Source organism: Ovis canadensis, chromosome 3 (assembly GCF_042477335.2).
Source record: "Ovis canadensis isolate MfBH-ARS-UI-01 breed Bighorn chromosome 3, ARS-UI_OviCan_v2, whole genome shotgun sequence".
Classification (NCBI taxonomy): domain Eukaryota; kingdom Metazoa; phylum Chordata; class Mammalia; order Artiodactyla; family Bovidae; genus Ovis; species Ovis canadensis.
In genome coordinates, this window is record NC_091247.1 from 218,560,901 (window position 1) to 218,582,391 (window position 21,491).

The 21,491-nt window shown below is 48.1% G+C and overlaps 1 protein-coding gene across 3 annotated transcripts in view; it reads right to left on the reverse strand.

The window, feature by feature from the left end:
- Positions 1 to 3,422: 3,422 nt before the first annotated feature.
- TULP3 (TUB like protein 3) overlaps positions 3,423 to 21,491 on the reverse strand; it is a 29,167-nt gene continuing 11,098 nt past the window's right edge. For 2 of the 3 annotated variants that reach the window (XM_069581519.1, XM_069581520.1), the window contains exons 2-11: positions 20,379 to 20,430; positions 14,888 to 15,122; positions 14,009 to 14,182; positions 11,296 to 11,429; positions 10,711 to 10,908; positions 8,327 to 8,439; positions 7,986 to 8,100; positions 6,493 to 6,591; positions 5,859 to 6,030; positions 3,423 to 5,320 (exon numbers count right to left, since the gene is read on the reverse strand). In XM_069581519.1, coding sequence (XP_069437620.1) covers positions 5,187 to 5,320; positions 5,859 to 6,030; positions 6,493 to 6,591; positions 7,986 to 8,100; positions 8,327 to 8,439; positions 10,711 to 10,908; positions 11,296 to 11,429; positions 14,009 to 14,182; positions 14,888 to 15,122; positions 20,379 to 20,430 — 1,426 coding nt within the window. In that variant the 3' untranslated portion in view covers positions 3,423 to 5,186. The remainder of the gene's footprint in view (positions 5,321 to 5,858; positions 6,031 to 6,492; positions 6,592 to 7,985; positions 8,101 to 8,326; positions 8,440 to 10,710; positions 10,909 to 11,295; positions 11,430 to 14,008; positions 14,183 to 14,887; positions 15,123 to 20,378; positions 20,431 to 21,491) is intronic. The other variant, XM_069581521.1, reaches the window with a different exon arrangement.

Consider the following 21,491-nt stretch of genomic DNA (forward strand, 5'->3'; position numbering starts at 1 on the left):
ATCCTGAGGATGGGAAAGATTGAAGGCAGGAGGATAAGGGGGCAGAAGGACAGAAAATGAGATGGTTGGATGGCATCACCGGCTGGATGAACATGAGCCGGAGCAAACTCCAGGAGTTGATGATGGACAAGGAAGCCCGACATGCTGCAGTCCGTGGGGTGGCTAAGAGTCGGACACGACTGAGCGACTAAACTGAACTGGACTGAACCAAGTATGTATTACGCTACCTTTTGTGCACAAAGATTGGGAGATTACAAATACATTTTTATTTTTGCATGAAGAAACACTGGAAAGATACCCTGGAAACTAAAATTGGTCAACTGTGAGAGTACGACAGGGCGAGAGAAACAGAGTAAGGGGACAGGTATGGGAGGAGGCTTTAATTGTATAAACACTTTTTGAACCACATGAAATCATCAGTATTTAAAATTTGTATCCATACGTGACACAGGATAACATAAGACTGACCAAAGGCAAAATCGGGACGTGTTTCTAAGGGCACCCTTCTGTCTTACCCTGATTGAGTCCACACTAGGCATGCATCAGCACCCCAGAAATTCCGTCTAGACCCACTCTTCCAAGCTTGATCCAAGTCCCAGCCCCCTCTGCCTGTCACCCTTCTTTCCTCTCAGAACATCCTTCCTTGCTGACTTCCCTGCCCCCAGACTATGGAAGAAAGGGAACTACTGATTATTCTTGGAGTCTCTGAAAATCACAAGGGACGGAATCTAGGTGGATAGTACTTAACCAGACGTTAAAACCCCGAGGTTTGAGAACCACTAGATTACACCACCATGTGTAATAAAAAGTTGGAACAGACCAGGAAAGTCCCACTTCCACCCTTGCCCCCACCAGGTCTGCCCTCCACGTGGCTCACTCTTCTTGCGCCCAGGCTCCTGGGTCTCAGCTTGGCCCCAAGAATGGGAGAGTGGACCTGATAGACAGAAGGACTCGGCAGAGCCAGAGAAGACCACGGAGGCCTACTTCGTATTTGAAATATTTCAGAAACTTGCATTAATCTCAGGGCTTTTTTTTTTTTTTTGGCATGGGCTGTTCCTTCCAATAGGAGAAAGTGAGTGTTAGTTGCTCAGTTGTTTTCGACTCTTTGCGACCCCATGAACTGTAGCCTGCCAGGCTCCTCTGTCCATGGAATTTTCCAGGTAAGAATACTGAGAGAGGGGTACAAAGTCAGGAAGGCAAGGTAAGCTCAGGCCTGAGACCACAATAGGAATGTTTATCTCCCTAGTTAAGTCATGCTGTTTTCCTTTCCTTGGGCCATAGTCCCTGGAAAACTTTATGAGCATTTATAAACCATTTTGTGTAACTGCATGGCTAAAAAAAAAAGTCAACTGAGATGCATTATTCTGTTTGTAAAAAGACACTAGTAAAAATGAGAACATTGATATCTGCCTAGGCATTTGGTGCTGGAGCCCCGGCGTTCTGCCTGGAGTCCGTCCACTGTCTACTGTCCAGAAACACTACTGTCCCTAGAGCTTCTAGCGTTGTGTTGATGCTGAACCACAGAGTGCCTAGTACAATACAGTAGCACAGGACAGGGTCTGGGCCTCGGACTCTGTGTTCCCTACTGCACTTGTAACATGCCCCCTGGGTCAGCAGGTGGTGCTAGGGAGCTGCCCACAGTTTAGGGAGGTGCTGTTGCTCAGACTCTTTGCAGCCCCCTGGACTGTTAACCCACCAGGCTACTTTGTCCATGGTTGCCATTACTCCAGGGCATCTTCCCGACCAGGGATGGAGGGATGGAACCCATGTCTCTTGTCTGAACTGGCAGGCAGATTCTTTACCACTAGCACCACCTGGGAAGCCCGGTGGCTTAGGAGGGCTTGCCTGAAAACTTCACGGGCAGTGCCCCGCCCCCCAAGCTGGGAAGAGCCATGAGACTTAGAGAACACACACTGACTAAGACAGCTAGCGGATAGGGCGGGGGGAAAGGGGCAGACTAGCTCACGTGCCCTTGGCCAAGAGATGTGTGAGGCCAGACATGCAGAGGGGGGCTGGAGGCTGAGGGGGGGCAGTTCTCAACATCCAAGGGTTTTCTCTGGGAACAGTTGTGGCCAGTGGTTGGGAAGCGGCTTCCTCAGTTGCAAGGTCACGCCCTTCCCCAGGTGTGCTCCCCTCAGTCCAGTCTTCCCTCCCCAGGTTTCTCCAGCTACAAACAGTGGAACAGCCAACAGCAGCTGTGCAGGAGGGAGAACCAGAGCACATGGCTGAAAACACGCTGTGGGGTCTTGGGTGACTGTGGGTGTGGGCAGGGAGGACTGGGTTCACGCGAGGACAGGAAATCCTATGTTAATAACTCTAACTCCTCAATCTACAGGAGAGGCAAATCCCTGGCAGAAGAACCAGAACCCAGGGCCTCTGCCCGATTTGACCGTTGCTTTATTTCTGTACCCATGTTGCTATCTAAAGGCAGGGAACTGATACTCGTTCATTTCTCTCTCTCACCCAACCTTCCACTCAAAAAGAGCCTTGTGTAGAGGGACGGAATGGGGGGGGAGGTGGGAGGTTCAAGTGAGAGTGAACATATGTATACCTATGGCTGATTCATGCTGATGAATATGACGGAAACCAACACGATATTGTAAAGAAATTATCCTGCAATTTAAAATGAATTTTAAAGAGCCTTTTGCAGGCTTATTCAGATGTTTGAAAATCACCTGCTGGTATCTTTCATATCAATGACCACTGATATTATTCTTGGCTATTGAAAAGTGTATATAAAAAAAGTGTGTAACCTTTTGGCAAAAAAATCAAGTGAAAAAGAAAACCCAAGCTGTATACATCAGACTGACCCCAGCCCTCACCGTGATGTGACTCTTCCCGCTTCTTCCACGGGACTCATCCCGTGACCCTAAGGGCAGGAAGGCCTCGCCAGGACTTGTGAACATACTCCTTTTAACTTGTCTGTAGAAGGAAGCCTTAAATGTGACCACTGAGAACTGAGAGAGTCCCTTCATTCTGTTTTATTCTGCTGGGAAATCAGGAAGGTGACCCAGGAAGCTGACAGGTGCAGGTACCACCCTCTGGGCCCCCTCAGTCTCAGCCCATCATCTTGCCCTCTGGGGCCCCCTCAGTCTCAGCTCCCTCATCTTGCCCCCTGGGGCCCCCTCAGTCTCAGCTCCCTCGTCTTGCCCCCTGGGGCCCCCGTCTCAGTCTTAGCCTCCTCATCTGCCCCCTGGGGTCCCTGTCTCAGGCTCAGCTCCATCGCCTGTCCAGGAAACACCGTGTCGTGCATGTGATGAGTCCTCAGACTCCTGCTCTCCTGTGATGGAAACTCACAGTGAGACTCACTTGGCTTCAAAGAACTGACTAGTTCACAGCTGTAGCAATGAAACTATCACAACAGATGTGATGGAAGGAGCCATGCGAGGGATGGGGGGTCTGAAAGAATGGCAACACTCACATTTTTATAGAAATCATTTTTATTTCTGAAGCATACAAAAAGTATAAATATGTAAAACTGATCACCTGCACACTTGAGCAGGAAGGACAGGAGGCTGGGGTGTGTCTGCGCCAGAGCTGGGGCAAGAGGCAGGTCAGATCAGCCACCCACCAGGTCCCTCCCCAGACACTTCATATCCCCTGCTGGAGGCAAGCGAGCAGCCTCAGGAGAGGCCAGCGGGGGAAGGGCACCTGAGGACCGAGGCACTTGAGGGACACAGCCTGAGATGACCGCCAGGTCAGGACAGAGCAGTGGACATGCGGGGGGTGAGCCATGGGTCAGCTCACCCCCCGTCTCTTTCCTTCCACTGCTGTTCGATGTGGAGCAGGGACAGGAAGCAGGGACAGAAAGGACGTCCACATAAGGAAACAGAAGGAGCAACAGAGGCTGCTGCCCAACACCAGGCTAGCAGACAGGCCTGGGGGTGACCGACGGCAACGTGGAGCTCATGGCGCTCCTGAGTCAGGATGTGGGTGCCCGAGCAGGCCGTAAACCGGCAGCAGAGCCATGCAATTTGTTGGGAGAGGCTAATAATCTGAACAAAATAGCAGAACGCTTACAATCTGCGAGCAGAAGCGACAGGACGTGACCTGGCTGGGGGAGCCAGGCCTTGGGGCTAACGACACTTGCGTTGAGAAGAGAGGCCTGAGCGGCCTCGCCCTGGACGGTGACAATGGCAGGTTTACACACCCACATGGTTCTCTCCCTCCCATGGGGGCGGCAGGTGTGTCTGCACTAACGGCTCCACGGTAACCCATCGAGGGAGGTGCTCGGGGCTGAGAAGGTGAAGGCCACGTCAAAGCTTCTCAGCCATGACCTGACCAGGTCAGGTCCCCTCTGAAGTCCACGCTTCCAGCCTAAACCACGATTAAGACAATTTGTAAATTTCTCACATCACTAATCACAAATTGGACCACAGCCACCTTGACTGAGACAGGAGCCAGTTGGCCAGCCTTGAGGGAAGAGGGGATCATGATCAGGTGACTCCTGAGCCCCCAAGTGGAGCGGCTGGCTCTGGAGAATGGGCGCCGCACTCCCCCACCCCATCCCTGCCCCCTGACAAAAGACAGCAGGGAGCGAGCACTTCTCCCGGGGCCCCTCCCCCGTGGGTGAGGCAGGTGTTGGGTGGACTTGGAATGACCACTGATGGTAAATGATACTCTGCAAACCTCTGTGGGCAGGACACAGGAAAGGCTATGTCGCAGCAGACAAGGCCTCAGCTGCGACCTGCACTCCTGGAGGCAGTCGTCCCCCAGGTGCTCTCGTGACCACAGGCCCATTATGGAAGACCGCCAGGCCCAGGGCAGTACAGAGACCCTGGAAACTGGGGACAGTCACATCTCCATGGATGAACCGGCCATTTTCAGAAAAAGTCTGCAGACCTGGAGACTGAAGGTCACTGAGGGAACTATCCCTCTCTAAGAAGGTCTGCAGGAAAGGGAAGTCAAGCTGATTCTGGCTGCAAATTTCCAAAAATGAGACTCTGATGGCTGGACGATAACGTCAGATCACTTCTGTGCTCTGCAAAACCTCTTACCCAAGTTGAGCCATGATCCCTGACCAGGGCTGTGTGACCAGGGAGTGGGGGTGTACAAACATATATGTGCACGCACACGTATGTGAATCCACACACATCTATACACACACTTCCAGGGACCACTCCACAGGGGCAGCCTCTTGCTCTGGGTGTCCTGGGGCGAGAGCGCCCTGCTCCGGCTGCTCGGCCTCACTCGCAGGCCAGCTTGCTGTCAAAGCTGGAGAGTCCGATGGCAAAGGCCTGGAGCGCGCAGAGCGGGTAGTTGTAGTCCAGCGTGAACACGTCGTCGGCCACGCGTCCAAACTGCATGATTATGTAGTCAGCTGGAAGCAGAGGGCAGGCACATCAGTGGGGGAGGTGCTTCTACCTGGAAGGGCCCACTTTAGATACGGAGACAAACCTTCCACACAGGCCAGCAATCCCAGCTCTCTAAAATGGGAATCCCTCAGCAGGATGGAAAGAGGCGTGACCAAGAGTGCCCGCTCCCTGCCACCACAGGCTCTACTATGATCCACTCCGCTCCGGGGAAGAAGGCTGCCCAGGGCAGGGCCAGAGGAGGGGACGGCGATGAGGAACCTGCCGGGCGCAGCACAAGCTCTGTGGGCCCGACTGGACTCGCCCAGAATCTTCACTGAGGAAGGGAAGGTCTGTGCCCCTGCTTCGCACGCTGCCTCCCCCGGATGTCTCTGTCTCACTTCTGCCCTCCACACAGCGACTCAGAGGTCCCAACTGTACAATGCAGCTCTGCCTTTCCAAAGAAACCATTTCTTTCTTTCCTAAACCACTCTTTCCTGAGTGCAACTTCCTACCAAATGCTCATTTCCGAATCTCGCCAGAATACCCTTCTCCCTGGGGGCTTACGGTCGTTGTCGTGGACGATCTGGAAGTTCTTCACAGACGCCTGAGTGACCCGGCCGTGGAAGTTCAGGACGTAGGACTGGGTGTCATCGTTCCAGACCGGGGACTTGTTGTGCAGCTCAATCAAGTTCTCCATGGCTTTGTTCTGCCACTTTGAAAGCAAGCTCTCGTGGTCCTGCAGGCAAGGGGTCTGTGCTGAGGGCCAGGGGAGACCACCCCTCCTCTACCCTGTACAGGGACGGGCAGAGGAGGAGCCTATTTTCTCCATTTCAGAAAATAGAACAGAAAGTCAAAGATTAAGCCAGGTATCTGGATTCTTAGAGAATCATCAGCAGTTCTTTTTGCAGAGTTAAGCGGCTGCCATCAACTGCATGAGCAAGTGCCGGTGCCCGGGGCTCTGGAGCGACAGCTCTCTGAAGCAGAGGGGCCGGTCGCACACTGGGCTCTGGTGGAAGCAGGAGTCTGTTCTACGGACTTTGTCTGCATCACGGTCTTATTTTTAGGGTCCTCTGATGATTAAATATGTATACCTACGGCTGATTCATGCTGATATATGGCAGAAACCAACGCAATATTATAAAGCGATTATCCTTCAATTAAAAATAAAGACATTAAAAACAAATACGCTCTTACTTACATTTCGTGGCTGAAAAGGAATCCGTTCATGATTCATATTCATCCCAGGGATGATCACAGACATTTTCCTCGGGCCTTTAAATCCAAGAACATTTGTCTCCTAGAAGAGAGGGAAATAAGCAGGAACTAGAAACAGAAAAGAAAAAGCGACAACATTCTTAACACAAGACTCTGCTGGGCACGCGCAACGTCCACAAGGTGGAGAGCACTAAAAACCATTCACTTACTTCACTGTAGTTAAACAAAGAGACGGGGAATCAAGACCAGGAAAATAATACTGTTTCCTCTTTTTAACCTACTTTGAACATTTGAATTTAAAGCAGATTCTATTATCTAGAAACCTTACTCTTCTTTAGCCTGACGTGAAATTTAAGACAATTTGAGCAAACTGCCCAGTTTTATCATCATCAATAAATATCTATTTCCCAACTAAGGACATGGCACTATATGATATACAGGGAGAATTACAGTTTAACTAAGGCCTATACTTGGAAGTAAAAAATTAAAATGCCTATCAAGCCAAGCAGATTATACATGAATAAGTACATTAAATATGTGGATGTGTATATATTTACATACATATATACATGCATATTAAAGTCATGCATAGTTAAAATATTTAATTGATTCTGAAGCTAAGAGAAAACATACCATAGGTTATAAAGGGTTAAGTCAAATGATTCTCAGTCACACAGATAAAATCTCATGGGAATCAAGTGATGAGATTAATTCCAACTGAAGAAAAGCTGAGACTCTAGGATCAAAGCAACAACTGAGTCGCATTAATTCCTTCTCGCTTCTCTGACTCTGCATGCCCTCTACATGGCGGGTCCAGGTTTGTGCGGAAATAGCAGTGAGCGGGAGTTTACAAAGTGGTCAGAGAAGGATCAGAAGCATGACGAGGGTAGCTCACAGGCTGCGAGAGGAATCGAGGAGAGCCGAGGGGAGCGTCAAGCATGTCCTGTGTGGGGAGAGGCCCCTCTGCAGACCCTGGTGGGCAGGCAGGAGGGGGCGGGCAGGTTTGGGGCGGAGGGAGGGGGCGGCCAGAGAGGAAGGCTGTGGCAGCTCGAGGGGCAGGGAGCGTGCTGCCAGGGGGGCCAGAGGGTGAGGCGGAAGGTCCGGGCTGGACTCTAGATTCGGTGGGGAGCAGCCTGAGAGGCCGCGGAGCGGAAGGACGTCGTCTGCTGGAGCAGGTCCGCTTGGCAGCAGCAACCCACAGCAAGCCAGCTTGGAGACGATGGAAGGAGGGACCAGCTCCCAAGTCACTGTCACCTCCAGCCAGTGTGTCAGCGGGAACGCAGTGAGCACTCACACCACCACGGCACAGGGGAGGGACAAGAGCAGAGGAGACAGGGCCTGCCGGAACAGTAAATACACTGGACTTGGCAGATCACAAGTAAACCTGAGCACACAGGGAAACAAGCATGGCGGGGCGGGAGGGGTGGCAGCCTGTGAGCCCGGGGCTGGTCAGGAGGCCGGCAAGATGGCACTCACGTAGCACACGGCGGCCAGCTCCTGACGCATGTAGGCCTTCTCCACCAGGCCCTGGGCCTTGGCCGGGCTCACACCGTGGTCATACACGGTGAACTTAGTCCCCATGAGGTTGGACCTAGAATCAAGAGGAAAGGTCACCACAGAGCTCTGTAACTTTCTCTCATTTTGAGTCACTCTCTCAAAGATTCATCCTTAAAACATGGAGAGGCCTTGGGCTTTCTATTAACTTATTTCTTTAGATGGCATCAAACCAGGTCACTGTAAAACCAGCGTGGACTTGCTTTGAGACTACAGGAATCAAGCCCTCACAAGAAGAGGACGTGACATGAGGCTGCCCCCACCTGAGCTTGCCAATATAGCTCTCCCCTTCTCGGGACAGGTCTGTGGGGTCCGTGGAGATGAGGTAGTTGGATGTCTTGCTCTTTTTCCTCTTCCTACCTGCAAGAAGAAATATCTAGAAAAGGAAAAAACATTTCAGTAAAAAATGCACTCAAGAGCTGCCAGGTTGTGTATGTGTGTCCTACCTATTCAGTGAACAAATATCCAGCAGCTGCCTGTCCTATACCAAGCAGTCCCCCTCTGGGTCTTTTCTATTTTTAAACCGGTTTAATTTGCTTTAACTTTTCTTGTAGAAAAGCCACATGGTGGCTACAGCTGGAGTCCTCTGCACTGAGACTCCAGTGTGGGTCGTGCTCAGCGCATTCTCAGACACTCTCCCTTCAGAGCCTGGGGTGAGGCGGCCCAAGTCTTGGCGACGACATCAGAGATGATTTCAGCATAGCGCCCGGGGCGGCGTGCAGCCCAGCCACAGCACAGCGCTGTTCACGCTGGCCAGCTGGCAGCTTCCAGGCACAGGAGCAGAGGCTATGCTAGGGTCCCAGGGCGGGGGTGAGAGGCGCCAGCCAGGAGCCGAGGGGCCGGTCAGCCTGCAGGATGGAGTGGGGCCTGCTGATACCACTCCCAGCGGCCTCACCACACAAGGACTAGAGAACCTGGCGAGAACCACGGCCTCACGGATGGCAGCAGTGACCTCCCTGAAGCCCCAAACACCCAGACCAGCCTCTATGCACTGGAACCCCAGTGGTGATGACGCCTGGCCCCTGGTGTGCAGGCTGGCACGTGTTAAACTCACACATCATATTCAAAACCTAGTCCTGGAAGGGTACTCCCAGGAAGAAGTGAATCATCTCGGGTTCCCAGATGGACAGGCACAAGACGGGGCTTCCGCAGAGCCTGGATGAGGCACCCAGCTGAGCGAGGGGCCCCCACTCCCTGTCCCTGACCTTGCTGCTGTGTGCTCTATGGCCTTGGGCCCTAGGTGCCACGGTGGAAGCCCCTGTGGTCTCCTCTCCCAGGGCCCTGGGGCCTCCAGCCCTTTCGCAGCACCAGCACATCTGCCGTTTGGGGTTTTCTCAGAGAAGACCAATCTCTAGGTCTTACCACTTTTTCTAATCCTGATTATGCCTCTTAGAATTCACCACCAGAGTCTCCCAACTGCCTAATTTTTCTAAATTCACTAGCCTCATTCTCCACATCATTATCTGTAACTTCATCCCTAAAACCTCCACTGACATTTTATTTATTTGCTTGCACCAGGTCTTAGTTGCGTCATGTGGGATCTAGTTCCCCGACCAGGGACCAAACCCAGGCCCCCAGCATTAGGAGAGTAGAATCTTAGCCACTGGACCTCCAGGGAAGTCCCACTCCACTGATATTTTAAACAGGCTTCGTGCAGTTTCACGAGAAGACGGCCTCTACCCTGGAGAGGCAGGACCTTGGACACTGGGCCCCCCGCTCCCCACCACACTGCCCTCCTGCTGCACTGTGTTAGTGGCTGTTCTGAGCTCCTGTGGCTTCAGAGATGTGGGTACCATGGTGTGGACATCCTTCCCAAACCCTGCTGAACCTGGAGAGTGACAGGGAGGTGGGCGAGGACAGTACCCGGGGGTGGGGGGCACTATGGAGTCAGACAGGTTGAGACTGATGTGGGTGATGTGGGTGCTCCCCAAGCCCCAGTCACCTTGCCCGCACAGGGGGACAAGGACTCCTGTCTTACAGCGCTGTCTTATGGGTTCCAGGTGATGACACACACAAAGCCGGGGCACACGCCTGGTGCGCAGCACACACGCCTGGTGCGCAGCACACACGCAGTGAACAGCGGCTGTCAAGAGCACTGACACCTACTACCACCATCTTATTTCTAGAACCTTAAAATCATCCACTTAGACCTGGTATTAACACAAAATAGGGTGGTCACTAGCAAATACTAACTGCCTCAAATTTAGGGTAAATTAGAATTTCTAGGATGCAAAATAAGACATTTCACTGATATGTTTTTGTTTTTCCAATTCCTCCTATTCCCTAAAATGTACTCTCTTTTTCCCACATTGGCATGTTCTACCATGTAATAAGAATAAAAGTCTAAGAGCACGCTGGAAACCCCTGCACCCCAAAAGAGGGATGGAGGTAAAAACATCATTTAAATATTCTCCTCCATTTTATGACTCCTTGATAAAACTCTCTTTTTTCTGGGGCGGGGGTGGATTTTGACTATTAGACTAGGACCTCTTTGAAGACAGTGAGAACACTGCCCCGGACACTTGTAAGTACACCCTCGTTCCTGCTGACTAGGTCTGAGACTGGTGCCCCCCAACCCCTGTTGCTAAGACCATCACTGTCCCACAGCACACTTCCTTCCATCTCAAGATAAGAGCCACTCGCCTACCTTGCGATCCTCATCCTTTTCCAAGTGCATGTAGTAGGTGGGGAAGAGCCCCCGGTCCATTCCTTTCTTGTCCCGGGTTATCCGGCACTTCACTGTGACACCTCGTGGGGCAGGACTGTATGCAAAGCCTTCCAAGTCCTCCATTTCTCCCAGCTGAATGTCAGAGTGCAGGGATGCGGTCCCGGAGGCCCCTGTGCCCTGAGAGAGCAGCCACAGCTGGGTCAGGAAACCTCATGTTCTCTTTGAGAAACACTTAAAGGACAAATTAACTTACACATTAACTTACAAATTAACTTAGAAATTAATTTACCCATATGTCTTCCGTCTTCTGACAAAATAAGGAAAAACTCTGAGAAGCTGAGTAAGTATGTGACCACTGGGAGTAATGAAGCAGAGAAGTACGAAAATGGGATACAGCTTTACAAAAGCTGGCTGAAGACACAGGAAATAGAGTCGTGGGCTCTAAATATAATTCCAGCTTAAATCCTGGAAGCAGCCCTCATCCAGTGATGGCACTTAAACAGGTAGACGTGTCCAGCAAGCAGCGAAATCAGCCCCAGAGGAAGAAGGTTCAGGACTACACACCGGGGCTGGCTTCTGGTTGGATGCAGAACCGGGCCTCTCTGCCTCTGAACACGGCGACTGAGACCTTAGTTGGTTCCCTTCTCCTTCTTCCCCATCAGTCTCCTCCTCGTCAAAGTTCAAACTCCCTGAGATCCCTGGCAGAAAGGGAGAAACTGTTTTTAAAAAAGGCCAGAAAATCTTTGAGCCAAATATAACTTTAACTCCCTTGCTTAAAACATTCCAGCTGTTCTAACTTAACACACGGCTCTTTTATGCACATTCTGACAACTCTTTCTTCATATTCTCACCTACTCCATCCCTCGTTTTCCCTGCCCACTTCTGCCACCCTAAGTTGAGCCTCTTTAAAACATTCTATGAGAGAAAATATCTGCAAATCATACATCTGATAAGGATTAATATCCAGAATATTTAACTCAACAGCAATAAAACAAACCCAATTCAAAAATGGATCAAGGACTTGAATAGACATTTCTCCAAAGAAGATACATAAGTGGCCAATAAGCATGAGAAGATTCTCAACATCACTAGCCATTAGGGAAATGCAAATCAAAATCACAATGCGATACCACTTGACAAGCACTGGGATGACTACTATAAAAAAAACATACCAGGCTTCCCTGGTGGCTTAGTGGTAAAGAATTCGCCTGCCAATGCAGGTGACACGGGTTCTATCCCTGATCCAGGAAGATCCCCCATGCCGCAGGGCAGCTAAACCCCTGTGCCACAACTACTAAGCCCGTAGCCTACAGCCCGGGAGCTGCAACTACTGAAGCCCGCCACCTAGAGCCCGTGGCCCGCAACAAGAGAAGTCGCTGCACTGAGAAGCCCCAAAACCACAACTAGAGAGTAGCCCCAGCTTGCTGCAACTAGAGAAAAGCCTGGGCAGCAACAAAGACCCAAATAAATAAGCCAAAATAAATAAGTAAAATAATAAATTTTAAAAAACAACAACAAAAACCCAAAACCAGAAAATAAGTGCTGGTGAGGATGTGGAGAAACTGGAACCCTCATGCACTGCTGGTGGTGATGCGAAATTATGCGGCCACGGCAGAAAGCAACATTGTGGTTCCTAAACTAGACATACAGAACTGCCCCAGAGTCCACCAATCCCACCTCTGGGTATGTTCCCAAAAGGAGGAAGAGAGACACAGACAGGCACGTGAACAACCGATGTGCAGAGCCGTGTTCTTCCCAATTTTCAGATGGTGGAAACAGCCCAAATATCCAGCAACCGATGAATTAACAAACCGTGGCACAAACGCAAATGGAACGCTATTCAGCCTTAAGAAGGAATGAAATCCTGACGCCTGCTGCAACATGAACGCATCTTGAAGACACGATGCTAAATGAAAGCAAGTCAGACACAAAAGGCGGAAGCCCCTGTGATTCTTCGTGCGCTGTGAGGGGAGAGGAGGAGCTGGGGAGGCAGAGTTCACCGGGGACAGAGGCTCAGTCTGTGAAGGTAACAAAGGCCTGTAGACGACAGTGGGGAGGCCCAGGAGGAGCAGTTCTGCCCAAGACAAAGAAGCAGAGCTCCGCTTGAAACCCAACCCTCTTTCTCTTTGGTCTCTGGGGTGAGGCTGCCCCTCATACAATAGCTGGCACAGCCTCCAAATCGTAACTGGCAAGGAGACCGAGCAACAGGCAGTCCTACCCATCTCGGAGGAGGGACCACCATGAGCTCTTTTCACACAGTTCACAAATAAATGGTATCAAGTTTTTCTCAAGGACACCCAAGGATAAGACTAAGGCCAGGAAAACATACATCCACATGAAAATGTATGCACAACTATTTACAGCAGCGCTATTCCTAACAGCCAGAGTGGAACCACCGCAACTGTCCATGAGCTGATGACAAGAACAAAAGATGGCTTATCTGTACAATGGAACGTCACTTGACTATAGACAGGAATGAAGCACTGACAGGCCAGAACGTGGGTGAACTCTGAAAACCTGACGCTGAGTGGCAGCCAGGCACAGAGGGCCACACGGCGTGTGACTGCTGACGTGACACCCCAGAATCAGCAGGTCCACAGAGAGAGGGAGACCGGTGACTGCCCACGGATGGGGCGCTGAGAATGCAGGAAATGAAGGGGGGCAGCTAACAGGCACGAAGTCCTGTGGGGTCAGACGTTACAAAACGGAGAGCGCTGATGGCTGCAGGCTTCTGAGTGACACACTGAAGGGCCAATCAACTGTTGGCTTTAAGTGGGTGAACTGTGTGTTATGTGAATTATATCTCATAAAACTACCATTTAAAAGATTTGTTGCTTTGTGACGGACATTTCTTTTTTCTTCCCTAAAATGTTAACTTTTGGGGGTGGGTAGCAAAAACGCACAGAACTCTTGGGACCTCACTCTCATACGGGTATCTTCATTTCTACTACGCTTTCTTCTTTTCTGTAGAAGTACCGTTGACTTACAACGTTAGTACTATGTTTTCAAATGCCATTTTATACTAAAAACTCAGTTTATGTGAACATGTACCTTAAGACAGAGATCAAGGATTTCTCCCAAACTTGTAAGACAAGCAAACGAACCTCCTCCACTTGAGGAACATTATCTTCCAAACTGACACTTCCTGAATCTTGGTCTAGAGAGCACCTGCCTCCTCCACTTCATTCTTCACAGCACGGAGTAACTCTTGTCCAGCCCACACCTGACGTCACCCCAGCTCAACCAGCTCACGGCCTCAAAGCCAGGACCCCCTCACCGTGCTTTCGGAGAACCTCCTGCAGGTCCGGCTTGGAGGCGGGGTCCTGTGCACTCTCCCCATCTGCGCTCCCTTCAGTGTCCTCAGTGGCAGAGGAGCCTACCGTGAGAACGTGAAGTCTGGTGTCCACATCCTGAGCATCCGGCTTCAGGAAGGCAGCAGGACCATCAATGCCTAGGAGCCCAACGAAAAGAAACAGAATCCGGTATTATCCGCTCTGTGGCCAGGTGGTTTTGGTGCATGTTATCCGAATGAACACCCACCAAACGGGTTCACTTCTCCAGCCTTAACCTCCACGAGGACATCTGTTAACACAGGAAGCCACTCCATTAACTGTGTTCATTTTATCAAGCTGCCCTGACTAGAGGCTAAAGTGTTAATAAAACGAACCTGATGCTGTGTTTCAGAAACTTAAAAAAGAGATGGAAAGCAAAGCAGGTCCTCTGGACTCGAGGCCTGGTCCAGGCAGGCGGCCAAGGGCTAGCTTTGGCCGTGTTTAACCCTGCTCTTTCTCGTCCCTGCTGCTGTTGCTGCTGTCCCCCGAGTCCGGCTACTGGAGGAATGGTTGCCTCTCTCTGCTCCTGGCTTTACGGTTCACTCTGCTGGGAGACAACAACCAAGCCTGCCAGCTCCTCAAATGGGCTGTTCTGGGGGCTTCCCTGGTGGTCCAGTGGTTAAAGATGCATCACTTCAATGGGGAACTAAGATCCCACACTCATTCATTTTGCAGATAAAACAACTGTTCCAGCATGGCTGTGAACTTTCAGGTATCCTCCGCTGATTGGACCACTGTGTTTATCCCAACTCAAAAGCCTAACTGTGATTATAAAGATTATGAAGGGACCTGGTAACGATGCTAATAGCATCCCTCTGGCCCACCTGAAAAGGCTCTGCCTTCCCCCAGGTCTGTGAGAGCCCTGCGGCAGTGGGAGGGGACGCTGCCTGAGCACACACCCTGCAGGATGACGCCGCCGTGCGGGGCCTGAGGTTCCACCAGCAGAGCGTGCTCCTCGCAGCCCCTCGGCCTTGCCCGCCGCGGCCGGGCCTCCAGGTTCGGCTGCACCATGAGTGGCTCCAGGCGCTTCTTCCTCTGCTTCTTCTCCAGCAGCGCTCTCTGGGGAGGATTGAGAGGGGACAGCCAAGGGGTCGACCACCAGGTCTGGCTACTTCAGTATATACAGTCTTTCACAGATCCTTACAGAGCCTCTGGAACTTACATTCTCCCACTTAAGAAGTGGGAAAAACTGAGGCACAGAGAGGGGGGTAAGGATCCATTTACTTCATTTAATAAATACTAAACACCTATAAAAAGCCATCTAAAGTGATACAAATGCATTTCTAGCCAAGCTAAGACCATAATTCAAGTATATTAAAAATATATAGTAATTAACATATTATTATCAAATCACAATCACAAGTTTATATAAATACATATGAGTGGGAAAAAGATGAAGGAACATGGTAACGGTGATTTGTCTAGCAAGTAGAATATGGATGATTACTTTTCCTTTTCCTAGTTTGCTAAATTTTCCTACTTTTTTAACTGGAAGAAAAAAAACTTATTATCCTTTAGGTGTGAAGAAAAGGGGACCATCCACCACTGTTGGTGGAAATGTAGACTCTTACAGCTGCTATGGAGAACAGTATGGAAGGTCCTTAAAAAACTAAAAACAGAACTACCATATGATCCAGCAATCCCACTCCTAGGCATACGTCCAAAGAGTATATGCCCTTGAAAGGATACATGTACCCCAACGTTCACTGCAGCATTCTTTACAATAGCTAAGACATGGAAGCAACCTAAATGTCCATGGACAGAGGAATAGAAACAGATGTGGTACATATATATATAATGGTATATTATTACTCAGCCATTGAAAAGAAAGAAATAATGCCATCTGAAGCAACATGGATGGACCTGGACATTATCATGCTGAACGAAGTAAGTCAGACAGAGAAGACAAGTATCTTGTGATATTGCTTATATGCAGAATCTAAAAAAAAAAAAAAAATGATACAAATGAACTTATTTACAAAACAAAAAGATGCACAGATTTAGAGAAGGAACTTATGGTTGCCACGGGGAAGGCACAGTTAGGTAGTTTGGCTGGACATGTACACACTGCTACATTTAAAATAGATAACCAACAAGGACCTTCTGTATCACACAGGGATATCTGCTCAATATTCTGTAATAATCTAAATGGGAAAAGAATTTGAAAAAGAACAAATACATGTATATACCACAGAGCTGACTGCTGCCACCTTGAAGCACAGGCTGCCTGAAGACCATTGGCTCGTGCTCCATTCTGGGTGCACATGAGAAGGCTGGATCCCTCCCATGTGGGGGCCTGAGAGGCAGTGGACTTGGTGAGAGGCCCCACAGAGGCACCATGGACACCAAGGGCCTGGTAGGGGCTCTGGAAGCCACACGGCCCCAAGAACGTCTCCCTGGACACAGGTGAACTAGGTTCCACCTTTGAAGTAATTTACTGCCTTCCAAGTCCTCTTACACAGAAGAACTATACAAAAGAGATCTTAATGACCCAGATAACCACGATGGTGTGATCACTCACCTAGAGCCAGACATCCTAGAGTATGAAGTCAAGTGGGCCTTAAGAGCCATCAACATAAAGCTAGTGGAGGTGATGGAATTCCAGCTGAGGTATCCTAAAAGATGATGCTGTGGAAGTGCTGCACGCGATATGTCAGCAAATTTGGAAAAATCAGCAGTGGCCACAGGATTGGGAAAGGTCAGTTTCATTCCAACCCCAAAGAAAGGCAATGCCAAAGAATGTTCAAACTACTGCACAACTGCACTCATCTTACATGCTAGCAAAGTAACGCTCAAAATTCTCCAAGCCAGGCTTCAGCAATACATGAACCTAGAACTTCTAGATGTTCAAGCTGGATTTAGAAAAGGCAGAAGAACCAGAGATGAAATTGCCAACATCCACTGGAATGGCTGAATTTAACTCAGATGACCATTATATCTACTACTGCAGGCAGGAATCCCTTAGAAGTAACGGAGTAGCCATCATAGTCAACAAAAGAATCTGAAATGCAGTACTTGGATGCAATTTCAAAAACGACAGAATGATCTCTTCATTTCCAAGGCAAACCATTCAGTATTATGGTAATCCAAGTCTATGCCCTGACCAGTAACGCTGAAGAAGCTGAATGGTTCTATTAAGACTACAAGACCTTTTAAAACTAACACCCCAAAGAGATGTCCTTTTCATTATAGGGGACTGGAATGCAAAAGTAGGAAGTCAAGAAACACCTGGAGTAACAGGCAAATTTGGCCTTGGAGTACAGAATTAAACAGGGCAAAGGCTAATAGAGTTTTGCCAAGAGAACGCACTGGTCAGAGCAAACACCCTCTTCCAACAACACAAGAGAAGACTCTACACATGGACATCACCAGATGGTCAACACCAAAATCAGATTGATTATATTCTTTGTAGCCAAAGATGGAGAAGCTCTACACAGTCAGCAAAAACCAGACCAGGAGCTGACTGTGGCTCAGATCATGAACCCCTTACTGCCAAATTCAGATTTAAACTGAAGAAAGTAGGGAAAACCACTAGACCATTCAGGTATGACCTAAATCAAATCCCTTATGATTATACAGTGGAAGTGAGAAATAGATTTAAGGCACTACATCTGATAGATAGAGTGCCTGATGAACTATGGACAGAGGTTCGTGACATTGCACAGCAGACAGGGAACAAAACCATCCCTAAGAAAAAGAAATGCTAAAAAGCAAAATGGCTGTCTGAGGAGACCTTACAAATAGCTGTGAAAAGAACAGAAGCAAAAAGCAATGGAGAAAAGGAAAGATATACCCATTTGAATGCAGAGTTCCAAAGAATAGCAAGGAGAGATAAGAAAGCCTTCCTCAGTGATCACTGCAAAGAAATAGAGGAAAACAACAGAATGGGAAAGACTAGAGATCTCTTTAAGAAAATCACAGATACCAAGGGAACATTTCATGCAAAGATGGGCTCAATAAAGGACAAAAATGGTAGGGACCTAACAGAAGTAGAAGATATTAAAAAGAGATGGCAAGAATACACAGAAGAACTGTACAAAAAAGAGCTTCATGACCCGGATAATCACGATGGTGTGATCACTCATCTAGAGCCAGACATCCTGGAATGTGAAGTCAAGTGGGCCTTAGGAAACATCACTATGAACAAAGCTAGTGGAAGTGATGGAATTCCAGCTAAGCTGATTCAAATCCTGAAAGATGATGCTGTCCAAGTGCTGCACTCAATATGCCAGCAAATTTGGAAAACTCAGCAGTGGCCACAGGACTGGAAAAGGTCGTTTTCATTCCAATCCCAAAGAAAGGCAATGCCAAAGAATGTTCAAACTACCGCACAATTGCACTCATCTCACATGCTAGTAAAGTAATGCTCAAAATTCTCCAAGCCAGGCTTCATCAATACGTGAACCGTGAACTTCCACATGTTCAAGCTGGTTTTAGAAAAGGCAGAGGAACCAGAGATCAAATTGCCAACATCTGCTGGATCAGCAAAAAAGCAAGAGAGTTCCAGAAAAACATCTATTTCTGCTTTATTGACTATGCCAAAGCCTTTGACTGTGTGGGTCACAATAAACTGTGGAAAATTCTGAAAGAGATGGGAATACCAGACCACCTGACCTGCCTCTTGAGAAATCTGTATGCAGGTCAGGAAGCAACAGTTAGAATTGGACATGGAACAACAGACTGGTTCCAAATCGGGAAAGGAGTACGTCAAGGCTGTATATTGTCTCCCTGCTTATTTAACTTATATGCAGAGTACATCATGAGAAACGCTGGGCTGGAGGAAACATAAGCTGGAATCAAGATTGCTGGGAGAAATATCAATAACCTTAGATATGTAGATGATACCACCCTTATGGCAGAAAGTGAAGAACTAAAGCGCCTCTTGATGAAAGTGAAAGAGGAGAGTGAAGAAGTTGGCTTAAAGCTCAACATTCAGAAAACGAAGATCATGGCATCTGGTCCCATCACTTCATGGGAAATAGATGGGAAAATAATGGCTGACTTTTTTTTTTTTTTGCTCTAAAATCACTCCAGATGGTGACTGCAGCCATGAAATTAAAAGATGCTTACTCCTTGGAAGGAAAGTTATGACCAACCTAGACAGCATATTAAAAAGCAGAGACGTTACTGCTATGGTTTTTCCAAGCAGTCAAGTATGGATGTAAGAGTTGGACTATAAAGAAAGCTGAGCGCTGAAGAATTGATGCTTTTGAACTGTGGTGTTGGAGAAGACTCTTGAGAGCCCCTTGGACTGCAAGGAGATCCAACCAGTCCATCCTAAAGGAAATTAGTCCTGGAAATTCATTGGAAGGACTGATGCTGAAGCTGAAACTCCAATACTTTGGCCACCTGATGCGAAGAACTGACTCAATGGAAAAGACCTTGATGCTGGGAGAGAGGAAGGCAAGAGGAGAAGAGGATGACAGAGGATGAGATGGTTGGATGGTATCACTGACTCGATGGACATGAGTTTGAGCAAGCTCCGGGAGATGGTGAAGGACAGGGAAGGCTGGCATGCTGCAGTCCATGGGGTGGCAAAGAGTTGGACATGCCTGAGCGACCGAACAACAAAAAGTCCCATTATGAGGTCCAAAAGCAATATAAAGGAGCAAGACAGCACTTGGAGGTATTTTTAGTCACCTGTCACTCCAGACACTGATGGCTAATGATCCTACATTGGCAGACTGGATGGACCTAAAGAATTTCCTGAATTAGAAAACACTCCTATGAAAGTAACACATGTTGGATGTAAGATTCTAGGCTGACTAATCAGGACTCTCACAGTATGTGACAACACAGAATTGCATTTATCTCTTCCATCATGCCAATATTTAATGAAGGACTACAATGGGCCCAGCCCTAGGCCAGGACCTTCTGATGGAAAGGTCATCATCAACAGACTTCATGGAGAAAATGAACTTAAGTCAATCATTGCAAATAATAACGCATAACTGAAAAGTGGGACCAGTACTGTGAGAAAATATTCTGTAGGCAACAGAGGCTTTTAAGTAGCACAGTACCATTTTCAGATTTGCATTTTAAGATTAAAAAAAAAAAATCTTGCAGTTACATGAAATTACAGTGCAGAGAGGTATTTGGGCAGCAGTTTCATATTACTACACAGAAATACAGTGTTAACATTTTTCTAATTCTTAGGACAGATGCCAAGGAATCTTTAGTGACTATAAGTCCAAGGCCAGTTTTAACGCTGATATCCTCAAAGCGCTTTGGCCTTGCTGAAGCCACAGTCAGGCCCATCGGCTTCCTGGCCAGGATAAGCTGTCCACATCTTTCAGAAGAGGAGCCTCTGCTCACCTGGTTATCCAGTTTCAACTGCCTGAGCTTCATGGTCTCATCTTCAAAGGCACTGTTAAGAAAACATGAAAGCACTTAGAGAGAAAATCCTCTTAAAACCCCATCAGTCTTGTCATTTCCGTGTAGCTAACTACTCCTTTGGGCCATCTGGAGCCAGTCGAGTCTACCTCAGGGAAGCGCCGGCCTCCACGGGCTGCCCTCACTGACCGCAGGAGGACCGGCCACCCTTCATGCCACACGGTCCAGGGGACCTGACGAGACTGGATATCCTCAGGGTGAGAAAAGGCAGAACACAGACCCCCGTGCCCGCCAGGATTTTTTTTCTCTTTAAAATCATGTACTGAGTATTCAATATGTTCCAGACACAGTGTTAAGTACTTTAAATGTATTCTTTTATTTATTCCTCAAAGCAGTCCTATGAATTAAGTACTGTCATTTTTCACACTTTGAAGGTAAAGGAAACAGACCTGGAGAGCCACGCCTAGGGTTAAATAACAGAAACAGACACTAATCCTGGTCTCTTTCCAGAGTCTAAGTTACATCTCAAATCAAATATATTCTACTTGTTTTTGTTTTTAATTTTTATTGGAACACGATTGATTTAAAATGTTGTGCTAGTTTCAGGCATACAGCAAAGTGATCAGTTAATACACATACTCTTTTTTTAAAAATTCTTTTCCCATATAGATCTACTTTAATTTTGGAGATAGTTCTAAGAGATAGTTAGGTAGTATATAAAGCATCTTATTAAAATCACTGACTTCAAGATCTAGCAAGTCATGTAACTTCCTTTTCAATAGAAGGATAAAACACTATTTAGTCATTACAAGAGACTGCAAATGTGATGGACAAGATTTAATACTATTAGACAAATTTGTTTCACTGAAGGAAGTCAACAAAATGGAATCAAATTACTGTCTCAATTAAAAAATCAAACCCTTCTGTCTTTAAACTCTTTCTGAAAGTCTTTTCTATTTCTGACAATTTCCTAAGATTTTGTGACTCAGCATTCTTAGAAACGAAGTATAAAACAAGGCAGAAGTGGTTCTCAATTATTTCTATTGTTAAGTTTTTACTAGGAGCTTCTTGCCAAAAAAAAAAAAAACAACTATA